Source organism: Euleptes europaea, chromosome 19 (genome assembly GCF_029931775.1).
Source record: "Euleptes europaea isolate rEulEur1 chromosome 19, rEulEur1.hap1, whole genome shotgun sequence".
Classification (NCBI taxonomy): domain Eukaryota; kingdom Metazoa; phylum Chordata; class Lepidosauria; order Squamata; family Sphaerodactylidae; genus Euleptes; species Euleptes europaea.
In genome coordinates, this window is record NC_079330.1 from 24229037 (window position 1) to 24244809 (window position 15773).

The 15773-nt window shown below is 49.8% G+C and overlaps 1 protein-coding gene across 1 annotated transcript; it reads left to right on the forward strand.

Moving 5' to 3' along the window:
• Nucleotides 1-1517: 1517 nt before the first annotated feature.
• Nucleotides 1518-14569, forward strand: SERPINF2 (serpin family F member 2). Its single transcript, XM_056864998.1, has 8 exons — nt 1518-1577; nt 3912-3983; nt 6596-6986; nt 8331-8474; nt 9365-9568; nt 11372-11514; nt 11771-11975; nt 14244-14569. The coding sequence occupies exons 1-8, from the start codon at nt 1518-1520 to the stop codon at nt 14567-14569; spliced, it is 1545 nt and encodes a 514-aa protein (XP_056720976.1).
• The last annotated feature ends 1204 nt before the right edge of the window (nt 14570-15773 follow it).

Sequence of the window (15773 nt, forward strand, 5' to 3'; positions counted from 1 at the left end):
GGGGTGGGTGAGAAGGGTGGGGTCACAAGTGTCTTTGGAGAGAGAGCGGAGGGGGGGGGCACCGACGGCTTCCCCGGGAACCCCCCCTTCGAAACTTCAATGGGTGCCTGCCGCTGGGGTTACCGCACTTTGTATTCCCAGCAATGTATTAAGAGTTTGAAAATGTTGTAAAAAACATCGCTTTAAAAGGGGGGTTACCGCACTTGTATTCCCACCGATGTATTAAGAGTTTGAAAACTTATAAAAAATACTGTTCGCACTTTGTTTGGCCCCTTTAGCTGTGAAGACGTCTTCCAGCCATTTATAAACGCACTTTGTATTCCCAGCAATGTATTAAGAGTTTGAAAATGTTGTAAAAAACATCGCTTTAAAAGGGGGGTTACCGCACTTGTATTCCCACCGATGTATTAAGAGTTTGAAAACTTATAAAAAATACTGTTCGCACTTTGTTTGGCCCCTTTAGCTGTGAAGACGTCTTCCAGCCATTTATAAACGCACTTTGTATTCCCAGCAATGTATTAAGAGTTTGAAAATGTTGTCAAAAACATCGCTTTAAAGGGGTTTTTGGATACCACGGCTTATAAATGGTTGGAAGACGTCTTCACAGCGAAAGGGGCCAAACAAAGGAGGGGGGTTACCGCACTTTGTATTCCCGGCGATGTATTAAGAGTTTGAAAATGTTGTCAAAAACATCGCTTTGAAAGGGTTTTTGGATACCGCGGCTTATAAATGGTTGGAAGACGTCTTCACAGCTCAAGGGGCCAAAGTGCGAACAGAGTTTTTTATAACGTTTTCAAACTCTTAATACTTCGGTGGGAATACGTAGAAAGGGCGAACAGTGTTTTTTTATAACGTTTTCAAACTCTTAATACTTCGGTGGGAATACGTAGAAAGGGCGAACAGTGTTTTTTATAACGTTTTCAAACTCTTAATACTTCGATGGGAATACGTAGAAAGGGCGAACAGTGTTTTTTATAATGTTTTCAAACTCTTAATACTTCGGTGGGAATATGTAGAAAGGGCGAACAGTGTTTTTTTATAACGTTTTCAAACTCTTAATACTTCGGTGGGAATACGTAGAAAGGGCGAACAGTGTTTTTTATAACGTTTTCAAACTCTTAATACTTCGGTGGGAATACGTAGAAAGGGCGAACAGTGTTTTTTATAACGTTTTCAAACTCTTAATACTTCGGTGGGAATACGTAGAAAGGGCGAACAGTGTTTTTTTATAACGTTTTCAAACTCTTAATACTTCGGTGGGAATACGTAGAAAGGGCGAACAGTGTTTTTTATAACGTTTTCAAACTCTTAATACTTCGGTGGGAATACGTAGAAAGGGCGAACAGTGTTTTTTATAATGTTTTCAAACTCTTAATACATCGCTGGTGCCGGGGCGCACTGACTCTCCACTCGCCTGGCACTGTTTGGCTGGGGGGGGGCCACTTCTGCGGGGGTGCCCCATCCCTGCCGCCCCCTTGCTATTCTCAGCCGTCTGCCCCGTTTGCTTTGCAGAGAGGATGGCCGCACCGCCCCGGCTGCTGCTCTGCCTGGCTGCGCTGCTGCTGCTGCTCCCACCGGTAAGTCCGGGCCGGTCCGTCGCCGGGCGAGTGAGCGAGCGAGAGCAGCCTCGAGCAAGTTCCTCTGCTTGCCTTTCTCAGCGCCCTTTGAGCATGTTGAAAAAGCTTCTGAACTAGGGTGGCCAGGTCCCCCTTCGCCACCGGCGGGAGGTTTTGGGGAGGGCTGGGTTTGGGGAGGGGAAGGGCTTCGATGCCGTAGAATCCAATAGTAGAAAAGGGCAAGAGTCCAGTAGCACCTTAAAGACTAACAAAGATATTGTCAAAGGCTTTCACGGTCAGAGTTCATTGGTTCTTGTAGGTTATCCCGGCTGGGTGACCGTGGTCTTGGCATTTTCTTTCCTGACGTTTCGCCCGCAGCTGTGGCAGGCATCTTCAGAGGAGCAACACTGAAGGATTGTGTCTCTCAGTGTCAAGTGTGTAGGAAGAGTAATATACAATGGTTCCACATTAACATACCACACCTGCATTAGCACATTATCTTGATTCTTACAGGACAATGATTTGCACATTACCTTTAATACTTTGCAGGACAATGACTCAGCTCAAACCCAACCCCCTTCTGACTATATATTACTCTTCCTACACACTTGACACTGAGAGACGCTGTCCTTCAGTGTTACTCCTCTGAAGATGCCTGCCACAGCTGCGGGCGAAACATCAGCAAAGAAAATACCAAGACCACGGTCACACAGCCCGGACAACCTACAAGAACCAACTAACAAAAATATTTCCTGGTAGGGTATGAGCTTTCGTGAGCCGCAGCTCACTCCTTCAGATACCTGCTGCTCTGCTCACTGCTCTGAAGAAGCGAGCTGTGGCTCATGAAAGCTCATACCCTACCAGAAAATATTTTTGTTAGTCTTTAAGGTGCTACTGGACTCTTGCCCTTTTCTACTACTGCAGACAGACTAACACGGCTACCCACTGTGAATAGAATCCAATGGCTGAAGTGGCAATTTTCTCCAGGTGAATTGTTCACTGTTGGCTGGAGATCAGTTGCAATAGCAGGAGATCTCCAGTTAGTACCTGGAGGCTGGCAACCCTAGGTATAATGTCATTAGTCTACCCTCCAAAGCAGCCATTTTCTGCAGGGGAATTGATCTTTGAAGTCTGGAGATCCGTTGTCATTCCAGGAGATCTCCAGGCCCCACCTGGAGGTTGGCAGCCTTCCCATGAAAACATTTGGGAAACTGCCACAGAATTCAACCATCCAACTAGGGTTGCTAGGTCCCCCTTCACCACCGGCGGGAGGTTTTGGGGCGGAGCCTGAGGAGGGTGGGGTTTGGGGAGGGGAGAGACTTCGATGCCATAGATTCCAATGGCCAAAGCGGCCATTTCCTCCAGGGGAACTGATCTGTATTGGCTGGAGATCAGTTGTAATAGCAGATCTCCAGCTACTACCTGGAGGTTGACAACCCTATTCTTAACTTTTCACTTTTGTTTTTTCCTCCTGCCAATCTGGGAATTCCCTCAACTTTGTAAGCACTTTCTCCCCCTGTTGTCCCATTGTGTGGAAGTTGTGATCCTAGGGTTGCCAGGTCCCTCTTCACAACGGGTGGGAGGTTTTTTTGGCGGAGCCTGAGGAGGGTGGGGTTTGGGGAGAGGAGGGACTTCATTGCCATAGGGTCCAATTGCCAAAGCGGCCATTTTCTCCAGGTGAACTGGTCTCTATCGGCTGCAGATCAGTTGTAATAGCAGGAGATCTCCAGCCACCACCTGGAGGTTGGCAACCCTATGTGATCCACATCCTGCCAGGGTCAATGCTACCTGACACTCAAAGCAAACACTGTTCAGTATTTTGTAACTTACTGAATGCAGGCGCACCAGTGGGTTATGAACCAGCCATGCCAGGGAGAAGCCCTGGCCCTGCCCTACTGTGGAGCCCACGTCAGACCACGTGGCCAGGGTCGGAATCGCCACGTGGCTTGAGAGAGAGGACGTCCTTCAGGCATGTGGGGGTCCCAGCCATAAGCTGCACCATCAACTGAACCCAGCACAGTCACAAAACAAACTGTCAGGACTAGATATGAGGTGGATGTACGGTTGCCAACCTCCAGGTACTAGCTGGAGATCTCCCTCTATTACAACTGACCTCCAGCAGACAGAGATCAGTTCCCCTGGAGAAAATGGCCCCTTTGGCAATTGGACTCTATGGCATTGAAGTCCTTCCCTCTCCAATGTGAAGTTCCATATTGCACAAGAGTCCCTCTTTCACCTCAATTTTATACATGTCTTTCGTGAGCTTCAAGTTATGCCTCCGTAGGGGTGGAGTAAGCCAGCAGAGGTGGGCATGGGGCAAAGAGTCTGTGCTGCTTTGACACGTTTTCCTTCTAGGCCATTTTGTCATCTTCCTCGGACCCGCTGACTTCTGCGCAGGATGAAGCTGTCACGAAAGCAAACGTGCTGGTAAGAGGAGCTGACTCCCATGTTGGCTGGTTTAAAGCTTAAAAAAAAAAAAAAAGACGGCTACTATTGGGGGGGTGTAACAGGATCTCTGGGCTGCGTTGGACCCAAAGAGCATTTACAAAGAGTATTTAATTTACAGACTAAATGCACCTTTTAATCCAGACTAAATACAAAATTAAAAAGGGTTAATTTACACCTTTAAAAGGGGTTAATTTACAGACTAAATACACCTTTTAATCCAGACTACATATAAAATGCTTTGTATTTTGTATTTAGTCTGGATTAAAAGGTGTTAATTTGTAAAACTGTGTTACAAATGTTATATCTACCTTTGTTACTATTGAATTGATTTGCATATATACAAATACATGAGCACACTGTGAGTCTTGAATATAATTTCATACCATAAATTGGGTACCAGTTGATAAATTGTCTTGCACATTTAGTACCTGACTCCCCCCATTATTATCATTCAGCTACCCTAAAAGGCTGTCAGGGAGGAAAGCAAGGGGCAGAAAAGGACAATCCACATGCTCAACGGGCTGGAGTACCTCCTCCAGAAGGAAAGGCTGATTAAGTTTTGAGGCTCAGCTTTTAGTTTGGGGGTACGACGCTGATTAAGGAGGGGCCTCATAGAGGCTAGGCATGGTGCAGAGAAAGGATATCTTTGTACGTAGGAGCCCTGTGGCGCAGAGTGGTAAACGGCAGTACTGCAGTCCAAGCTCTGCTCACGACCTGAGTTCGCTCCCGACGGAAGTTGGTTTCAGGTAGCCGGCTCAAGGTTGACTCAGCCTTCCATCCTTCCGAGGTCGGTGAAGTGAGTACCCAGCTTGCTGGGGGTAAAGGGAAGATGACTGGGGAAGGCACTGGCAAACCACCCCGTAAACAAAGTCTGCGTAGTAAACGTCGGGATGTGACGTCACCCCATGGGTCAGGAATGACCCGGTGCTTGCACAGGGGACCTTTACCTTTACATATGTATGTGCTCTCGCAACTGACTTAGGATGACCCCCAAAGAGGCTTTCAAGGCAAGTGAGAAGCAGCGGTGGTCTGCCATTGCCTTCCTCTGCGGAGTCTTCTTTGGTGGTCTCCCATCCAAGTATCAACCCTACTTCGCTTCTGAGATCTGACAAGATCGGACTATAGCATGCTGCCTTCCAGTGCTGCAGTCCAAGCTCTGCTCACGACCTGAGTTCGATCCCGGCGGAAGTCGGTTTCAGGTAGCCGGCTCAAGGTTGACTGAGCTTTCCATCCTTCCGAGGTCGATAAAATTAGTATCTAGCTTGCTTGGGAGTAAAGTGTCAACGGCTGCGGAAGGCAATGGCAAACCACCCCATAAACACAGTCTACCTAGTAAATGTCAGGATGTGATGTCACCCCATGGTGCTTGCCCTTTACCATTTTTACTTTCCCTTCTGAGAAAGGGACTTGGGACCCAAAATGTTCTCTCGTAACCCTGGAACTTGAGGTCATTGATTGGCAAAAGATTTGGAGAAAAGAGTGAAGAGTTAATTCAGGGAAGTGGTTGGCTGCTGACTTAAATGGTTTCAATATTAATGTCGGATAGTCTACTGCAGGGGTTTCCAACATTGTGCCTGTGGGTGCCACGACGCCCACTGACACCTTTACTGGTGCCCGCCAAGTGTTTTTAGGAAGTGGGCAGGGCCAGATAGAACTTTTGCCCAGCAAGGCTTCTGATTGGCCATTGGAGATTTGATTGGCTGTGCAGATTTTTTTAAATGTTGCTTTGGCAGCAGCTGCCACCACAGCATGAGGATCCACACTATGTTACCGAAGTTAAGCTGTGGCAAAGATTTTGTGGCCGCCTCCGCCCACCATACCGTGTCAGAATTCCAAATGTGCCCACAAGCTCAAAAAGGCTGGAGATTCTTGGTCTAGTGACTGCTCTTAGAAGTGACAGCTCAGTGGGGCCTCCATGTGCAGAAGCAAGCTAACTCAGAAAGTCAGGTGCAGGAAGAGTTAGGCCGTTGCCATTGTGCCCTGTTTGTGGGCTGGCCAGAGTTGCAGGGGAGGAAGTCTCTCGGTTGGCTTCCCAGAGGCAGGTGGCTTGTCGCTGCTGATCCGCTCTAATCTCCAGGACTTTTCTTCTGTTCTCATGTTTTTGGTCAGCTGTGTTGCAGTGCCTCGAAGACATTGAGTGGGAGGAAGGCGGGGCGGGGGGGTTCTCTCTTGGCACCCTCCCCTTTCAGTTCCTCTACCTGCCCAATCGTTTGCAGGGAGGGGCCATGGCTCAGTGGCAGAGCATTCGTTTGGCATGCAGGAGGTCCCAGGTTCAATCCCTGGTGTCTCCACTTAAAAGAGTCAGGTAGGAGGTGATGTGAAAGACCTTTACCCCGGCCTCTCCAGTTAAAGGGACCAGGCAAGTAGGTGATGTGAAAGACCTCTGCTTGAGACCCTGGAGAGCCGCTGCCGGTCTGAGTAGACAATCCTGACTCTGATGGGCCAAGGGTCTGATTCAGTCGAAGGCAGCTTCATGTGTGTGTTCATGTGACCCTGGAGAGTCACTGTCAGTCTGAGCAGGCACTACTGTACCTGTTGGACCAACAGTCTGATTCAACATAAGACAGTTTTGTGCGTTCATGTATTTGCAGGGATTAATTGATGACATCACCAAGCCTGAGCCTACTCTTTCTCCAGGGCTAGAGGATGAGTCAGTCCTGGCAACCCCCTCTGTGCCAAGCTCAGTGCCTGAGATCCAGGAGGGGCCCCTCAGTGCCACGTTGCTGCCCTCCAGTCCCCCTGCCCTTGAAGATGGCATTCCCAGACAGCAGGGAGAGCGAAAAAAACCCTCAGTGAGTTCAGAGGAGGACACCGGGAGAGGCTGTGAAGGGGGTTTGCCCCTGGAGAAGACGCACGTGATCGCCGAGGCCATGTTCAAGTTCACCGAGGATCTCGTGCGAGAAGTGGAGCTGGAGAAGGGCCGAGACAACCTTTTCCTCTCCCCGCTCAGCATCGCTCTGGCGCTCGCTCACTTGGCTCTCGGTCAGTATTTGCCCAGCTGCACTTCACTGTTCCAGTCAAGCAGTGGATACTCGGCAAGGGGAGGGGCACGAGTGAGAATTCTTCCTGTCTCTGCACGAGTCGCTGGTCTGAGCGTGTCTCCCGATTGGGCAGGGAGCAAGTCCGAAGCAGCGGCTCCTGCAGATCGCAACAGACAGCCTCTACTGAAAGGGCCAGGATTCCTGCTGTGTCTCTGAATGCTCATGCCGCTGGTCTGCGGCTGAAACAGCTGCCCCCAGTAGAGGCTGACTGTGAACCAAGCAACGCTGAGCCGCTATGTTGTGCGCCTCCTCTCTGAGTGAGTGTTTTGGGTAGTTGGGAGCCTTTGATGGAGTGACCATCCCTGGCACACGGTTTAGGAACTGCTGCTTGGCATAAATTTTGCAAGAGAGATGGGGGCAGTTAGAAAAGCACCCGTGCCTTCAGCATGGGGGCTTCCTCTCGAGAGCCAGCGTAGTGTAGTGGTTAAGAGCGGCAGACTCATATGGAGAACCAGGTTTGTTTCCCCACTCCACATGAAGCCTGCTTGGTGGCCTTGGGCCAGTCACAGTTTTCTCCGAGCTCCCTCAGCCCCACCTACCTTGCAAGGTGCCTGTTGCGAGGCGGTGAAGGGAAGGCAATTGTAAGCTGCTTTGATACTCCTTAAAGCAGGGGTGGGGAACGTCAGGCCCAGGGGCCGTATAAGGCCCGCAAAATCATTTGGTCTGGCTTTTCATGGGTCCTGGCAGATCTCTAGCTCAGAAGGATGCTGCCCTGCCTGAATCTCTTGGGCCCGGCTGGGTACAGCAGAACTCAAAAGCGAGTCGCTCTACGTGGCAGACACTCTGAGCTGTCTCTGGTCATGCCTCTTGGCTAAATGTTTGACCTAATATAGTAGGCTAATTTTTATGTTGATCATTTTGTATGGCCCGCGAATGATGTTATAAATATCCAAATGGCCCTTGGCAGAAAAAAGGTTCCCCACCCCTGCCTTAAAGGTAGAGAAAAATAAGGATATAAAAACCAACTCTTCTTCCTCCTCTGACTCTTCCTCCTCTTCCTCCTTGCTTGCTTGCTATGGGGGGTGCTCCTTCTTTGTGCTCCCCTCCCTTGTGCTCAACTCCCCCCTTCTGATGGCGCCATGAAGTTCTTGCAGTGCTACATCCGCTGTTGACCATGCCTCTGCTGGTGCCGGATTTAAGACGAGGGCATTTGGCCACCCAGATTGGAGGCAGGCCTGGATTTCATCACGCAGACAGGCAGAGGAGCCGACCACCCGACATCCTCGGGCACCGAGTGCCACTTCCCTGGGTGCTGAGCATTAACCCCATCCATGGACTTTTCCAGGTGCTGCCAATCAGACGGAGAAGGCTTTGCTGCGGGCTCTGCACCTGGCGGATGTGCCCTGCCTCCACCAGACTCTGAGGCAAGTTCTCCAACAGCTCGACCAGTCGATGCTCAGCTTTGCTGCCCGTCTTTACCTCGCAAAAGGTGAGAGGGAGGGGCCATGGCTCAGTGGTAGAGCATCTGCTTGGCATGCAGAAGGTCCCAGGTTCAATCCCCAGCATCCCCAGTTAAAGGGACTAGGCCAATAGGTGATATGAAAGACCTGCCCTCCCCACGAACCTCCCGCAAAGACCTCTGCCTGAGACCCTGGAGAGCCGCTGCCGGTCTGAGTAGACAATACTGATTTCAATGGACCAAGGGTCTGATTCAGTACAAGGCAGCTTCATATGTGTCTAAGCAGGGCAGGCTGGCAGTATGTTGTGTGGGGTGGTGGTCATGAAAGAAGCCAGGGAGATGAGGGGAGGTGCTGGTGAGACTTCAATTGGCCTTTGAGCCCCTGTTGGTGATAACGTCTGTGTTCAGGGAAGAGGTGGCATTTGTAATGCCAATTAGCATCTTGGCCAATTTCTTGTCAATTCAACCAGAACATAAACAACACTGTGAGGTCCTTTAAAAAATATATCAGTAAGGTTGTGATTCAAAGAGGAGACCTGTCCTGGGGGGGGGGGTGTTTAAAGAGGGGCTGTTTAATACTGTTGTATTAATTGTATCTCTTAGATGCCTTTTCCCCTTCTGGGTATAATTTGTTTTGCAGCAGGGGTCATTTGGGGGGTCAGTTTTCAGCAGGAGAAAAGTGCTAGGAGACACACACACACACAAAAAGACCACAGAATTGTACGTGACCCCTCTGAGGTCTACGCCCTGGGCAACCGCCTAGTTCGCCTAATGGTAGCACCAGCCCTGAGAGAGTGCACGTCCTCCAAAAACCAGCATGGCATCATCCCCCTCTAGGGGGCAATGTGTGCCCCCCTGATCTTAGGGGAGAGGCTTCGTTCCACCCGTTCTCCCTTATTCTCACGTTGGGCTTCCCGCAGGATTTCAGGTTAAAGAAGCATTCCTGGAGGACTCGGAAAGGTTCTACAAAGCGAAGCCGGTCACCCTGTCTGGTAAAGACGAGGAAGACCTCAAGGCCATCAACAGCTGGGTGAAAGAAGCCACTAAGGGACTCATCCCTGAGATCCTGTCTGAGCTGCCCGCCAACATCGTCATGATCCTGCTCAACGCCGTGCACTTCCACGGTGAGCTCTGCTGAGGGCAACAAAGATGGTGAGGGGTCTGGAGAGCAAGTCCTATGAGGAAAGGCTGAAGGAGCTGGGTATGTTTAGCCTGGAGAGGAGAAGACTGAGAGGGGATATGATAACCATCTTCAAGTACTTGCAGGGCTGTCATATAGAGGAGGGTGCTGAGTTGTTTTCTGTTGCCCCAGAAGGTCGGACCAGAACCAACGGGTTGAAATTAAATCAAAAGAGTTTCCATCTAGACATTAGGAAGAATTTTCTAACAGAGCGGTTCCTCCATGGAACAGGCTTCCTTGGTAGGTGGTGGGCTCTCCTTCCCTGGAGGTTTCTAAGCAGAGGCTAGATGGCCATCTGTCAGCAATGTTGATTCTGTGACCTTAGGCAGATGATGAGAGGGAGGGCGTCTTGGCCATCTTCTGGTCACTAGGGGTGTGGTTGGGGGAGGTAGTTGTGAATTTCCTGCATTGGGCAGAGGGTTGGACTTGACGGCCCTGGTGGTCCCTTCCAACTCTATGATTCTATGATTCTCTTCCACTCGACGGAGTGAGGTGCTCACCTCAGGGGCCACTCCCTTCTTCTGCCCCAGGCCCTTTCTGAGCCTAGGAATTAAAATTAGAGCCAGTGTGGTGTGAGAGCCAGCGTGTTGTGGTGGTTAAGAGCGGTGGTTTGGGGCGTTGGAGAACCAGGTTTGATTCCCCACTCCTCCACATGAAAGGTGGAGGCCAATCTGGTGAACTGGATATGTTTCCCTGCTCCTACATATGCAGCCAGCTGGGTGACCTTGGGCTAGTCACAGTTCTCTCAGAACTCTCTCAGCCCCACCTACCTCACAGGGTGTCTGTTGTGAGGAGGGGGAAAGGTGATTGTAAGCTGGTTTGAATCTTCCTTAAGCGGTAGAGATAGTCGGCATATAAAAACCAACTCTTCTTCTTTTTCTTCTTCTTTTTCATGTTGGACTAGGATATAAGAGATCCAGGTTCAAATTCCCACTCATGTCATGGAAACTCACTGGGTGAACTTGGGCCAGTCACACACTCTTGGCCTAACCTACCCCGCAGGGCTGTTGTGAGGTTAAAATGGAGGAGAATTATGTAAGCCCCTTTGGGTCCCCATTGGGAAGAAAGGCAGGGTATAAATGAATTAAATTAAACAAAAGAATAAAATAAATAAATGCAGCCCGACTTGCATGCACAGTAACTAGATCTATGAACGAGGTCTCCATTTGCCAGCTAGGGTTCTGCATAGACAGCCTCGCTGAGAAAGGAATTTCCCGGGCTGTGGCAGACCAAATACCATCTAAAGAATGATCTCTCTAATTCAGGAGGCCAGCCATGGGCTCCCGAAGCAGTTTGCTTGGAAAGTTTCTTAAAAAGTAAAGGTAAAGGTCCCCTGTGCAAGCACCGGGTCATTCCTGACCCATGGGGTGACGTCACATCCCGACGTTTTCTAGGCAGACTTTGTTTACGGGGTGGTTTGCCAGTCCCTTCCCCAGTCATCTTCCCTTTACCCCCAGCAAGCTGAGTGCTCATTTCACCGACCTCGTAAGACTGGAAGTCTGAGTCGACCTTGAGCCGGCTACCTGAAACCGACTTCTGTTGGGATCGAACTCAGGTTGTGAGCAGAGCTTTTGACTGCAGTACTGCAGCTTTACCACTCTGCGCCATGGGGCTCTTCGAAAGTGTCTGACGACCCCTTAATTTCTGGGCTGAAAAGGAAGGAACCATAAGGACCCCAAAGCCAAGCCAAGTCTGCCTTCTGGCTTTCTTCCTTTGATGTATTTTTTCCCTGTGTTTTGGGGAGAAGGGTTTTGGAGGACCGAATTTGATCCCAAAATGACTAAGCGGGGCGCGTTTCAACTGGACGAAGAGTTTTTGGTCTCTGCCGAGATGATGAAGGCTTCAGAATACTCCCTAAGCCGGTATTCTTTGAATTCCTTGAATGCTCAGGTGAGACTGGCCTGGCCTGGCCTGTGAATCCCATTATGCTGGTTTGGGGGCTGTCTTTCCCCTGCCTCTCTATGCCCAGATTTGGACCCTCCTCCCCGGTGGCGGGTTGTTTTTTGGAAACTGGGCTCCAAGCGGGAGAGCAAGCTGATGGTTACCAGGCTATGCCTTGGGGCCCGCTTCCATTTTCTGCCCCCAGCTTCCTGCTTCTATATTCTTCCTTGTTTAATTGGTGTTGTGCCGTGCTCCCTCCTTCCAGGTTGCCAGGTTCCCCTTCAAGGGCAACATGAGTTTTGTAGCTATTGTGCCCATGGTCTTTGGAAGGAACGTCTCCCAGCTGCTGTCTGAGGTCAGGCCAGCCAGTCTCCTCCGCCGCTTCCCCAGGGAGAGGCCAACGATGGTGAAGATGCCCAAGATGCACCTGGAGTTCCATCTGGAGTTGAACCAAGCCATCAGCCAGTTAGGTGAGTGAATAGCTGCTGGGCTAGCCTACTCCCCTCCCTTGTGTGATTTTTTTTTGAGGGGGGAGGTAGTTGTGAATTTCCTGCATTGTGTAGGGGGTTGGACTAGATGACCCTGGTGGCCCCTTCCAATTCCATGATGTAGTGGTTAATTTATTTATTTATGTTTGGTTTTTTTAGACTTATAACCCGCCCTCCCCAGCAAGCTGGCTGAGGGCGGGTAACATCATTTAAAAACACAAACAATCAATATATATAACCCTGAATAAAACCAAACAATAAAACTCTAAAACCCTAACATAAGGGCGCACTAGATCCTAAGTAAACTGTAGGCACCATACATAGGGTTGCCAGGTCCCTCTTCACCACCGGCGGGAGGTTTTTTGGGGGGAGCCTGAGGAGGGCGGGGTTTGGGGAGGGGAGAGACTTCAATTCCATAGAGTCCAATGGCCAAAGCAGCCATTTTCCCCAGGGAACTGATCTCTATCGGCTGGAGATCAGTTGTAATAGCAGGAGATTTTCAACTAGTACCTGGGGGTTGGCTACCCTAACCAAACAGGTAGCAACCCTTCAATTCATATTTGTGCATTATTTGTTCTCTGCTGTGAGTATGTTTGAATGGAAAGTAGGATAGAAATAGAATTGATAAAAAAGTAATCCAACACACATACCCCATCGCCATGAAGAGAAAATAGCATGGGTAATGAGACAGGAATCTCAGATCTTTATTTAATCCAGGAGAATGCATAGTCTTGAGTTTCATTATTTGTTGTAATTCAGTAGTCTCTCTTTCTAATCTCCTTTTGATGGAGTCTGTCTGGTCCATCTTCAAATCATTGGACTATAGAGCAGAAAGGGTGTTAGCTGCACAGCCCCAAACATAGAATGTGGGGCAATGATTACATCCTATCTAGCAAGCATGAAAACTGTGTAGTGGTGGAAAGAGCTGTCAGTTGTAGCCAACTTATGGTAACCTTGTAGGGTTTTCAAGGCAAGGGATGTTCAGAGGTGGTTTGCTGTTGCCTGCCTCTGCGTAGCAAGCCTGGACTTCCTTGTGGTCTCCCATCCAAATACTAACCAGGGTTGGCCCTGCTTAGCTTCCGAGAGCTGACGAGATCAGGCCAGCCAGCTCACGCGAAAAGCTGTGATCTGGTGCAAAATGTAACATTCTTCCTGGTATGCAGGCCCCATTGATTTTCCGAACTTTATGTAGAGGAGGGCTGCGAAACTCTTTCAGGAATTAGGCCTGGGGGGTGGGCAATTCCCCATCAAATCAAATCAAATTTATTAATATGGTTAACTGACCAATCACATGCCAACACATCAAAATTTCCAGACTCAATAGTTTTGCGCCACAGAATCACAGACTGCCCATACAAAGATCAATAAAAACAACCCCTGATTAAAATTATCACCTTAAAGTTGATAAAATTGTAAAATATTCTAACAATCGTTCTCTAATAAAATTCTGTGTATTTTAATAGCAACTGCACAGAACTTGGCAGTTTGGAGCGTAAGCTGAGGATCTTCTCCTAATAGGAGCTTCTTTGCCAAAAGCTCAACTGACTCTTTACCCTGACCTGGATGGCCCAGGCTAGCCTGATCTCGTCAGATCTCAGAAGCTAAGCAGGGTCTGCCCTGGTTAGCATTTGGATGGGAGACCACCAAGGAAGTCCAGGGTTGCTGTGCAGAGGAAGGCACTGGCAAACCACCTCTGGTAGTCTCTTGCCATGAAACCCCCCCCCCCCAAAAAAGGGGTAGCCATAAGTCGGCTGCGACTTGATGGCACTTTACACACACACACACACACACACACACACACAACTGACTCTTCAGGGAATTTACCAAGCAGGGGGGAAATGAGCTTTGATCTAACTTCGTGGTAGAACAGGAAACATATCAGTGCGTGTTTGATGGTTTCCATGTCCCCTGTCCCATACGGACAAAACCTCTCTGATCTAGGGATCTTCTTATATTTCCCTTCTAAAACAGCCAGTGGTGGGGCCTGGCAGGGCGATTCCCCATTATCTCCTCTTCCTCCCCTGACTTCAGTTGCCGTGTTTCTGCACTGCTGCCCAAGTCCAAATTCTTTGAGAACGTGACTCTTGGAAGCATCAGAAGTCATGCCCCAGAAGCAAATATATGCACATTTCATTGGAATCGTTATTGCGGGGACAATGTTTGTTTCCTGAGGCTGTGCTAGGCTTGAGTTCTCAGTTGCCTTCTCCCCCAGCCGCTGCGCCCTTAACTCCCTTTTCTGTTGCTCTCTAGGCCTCGGGGAGCTGTTTTCCTCCCCGAACCTCAGTCGCATCGCAGATGGACCCCTTGCTGTCTCCAGTATCCAGCACAGCTCTGCCCTAGAGCTTGCGGAGTCCGGGGTGGAGGCCGCAGCGGCGACCAGCACGGTGATGTTCCGCTCGTTCTCCTCTTTCATCATCGACCGGCCTTTCCTCTTTTTCATCTTGGAGGACACGACGGGCATCCCCCTCTTCTTCGGCAGCATCCTGAACCCCAACCCCGGGGCTCCCAAGCAGAGGAAAAAGCAGGTGGATCGACCTGGCAAGGGACATCTGGCTCACAACAGAATTCCTAAATAAGGGCGAATCCACATGGTGGGGTGGGGGTGACCAGGTGTGGCTTTGGCTTCTCTAAATACCTCTCCTCCCCCACTCCCCAGTTTGTCTTTGGGAGCTGCCTGGGAGCTTTTCCTCTTGGAAGTCTGGCATATAAATTGTTACTTCTCAGAGATTTCCCTGCACTCTTCCAAAAATATGTGGCGTTTTCAACCCTCACCTACTTCTCCTTGACCCTTTGCTCCAGTCCCTTCTCTGGAGTCTGGATCCCAGTTAAGAGTTCATTCAGGTTTTCCTCTGCTCTGATTCCCACCCCCCAATAAAAAAGATGCTGAGTCAGTGAAGATACTGTGGAGAGACTTAACCCTTACTCCACTATGTCCAGACTCTAATCTGGACTCTAATCTGGAGAACCGGGTGTGATTCCCCACTCTTCCACATGAGCAGTGGACTCTAATCTGGTGAACCAGGTTGGTTTCCCCACTCCTCCACATGAAGCCTGCTGGGTGACCTTGGGCTAGTCACAGCTCTCTTAGAGCTCTCTCTCAGCCTCATCTACCTCACAGGGTGTCTGTTGTGGGGAGGGGAAGGAAAGGTGATTGTTATCCAGTTTGATTCTTCCCGAAGTGGTAGAGAAAGTCGGTGTATAAAATCCTCCTCCTCTTCCTGGCTTGTAGGTAAAGGTAAAGGTCCCCTGTGCAAGCACCGGGTCATTCCTGACCCATGGGGTGACGTCACATCCCAACGTTTCCTAGGCAGACTTTGTTTGTGGGGTGGTTTGCCAGTGCCTTCCCCAGTCATCTTCCCTTGACCCCCAGCAAGCTGGGTACTCATTTCACCGACCTCGGAAGGATGGAAGGCTGAGTCAACCTTGAGCCGACTACCTGAAACCAACTTCCGTCGGGATCGAACTCAGGTCGTGAGCAGAGCTTTTGACTGCAGTACTGCAACTTACCACTCTGCGCCATGGGGCTCTTTCCTGGCTCGTAGCCCGTACTAAATCTGCTGCGGCACTTGCTTTTGTGTCCTCGGTTATATACACAACAAACAGCAATTGAAAGCCACTAGTAGCTGGGAGGTGGGGCTGAGAAGGGAGGGCCAACCTCTGGGACATCCCCCTCTACAGCAGAGAACTGGGAATTCCCCAGGGTCCTGCCCCGCTGCTGCACTAGTTGGCGCTTCTTTCATAAGTGTATGTGTGGGTGGGGAGGAAATCCTAGAAATGTGC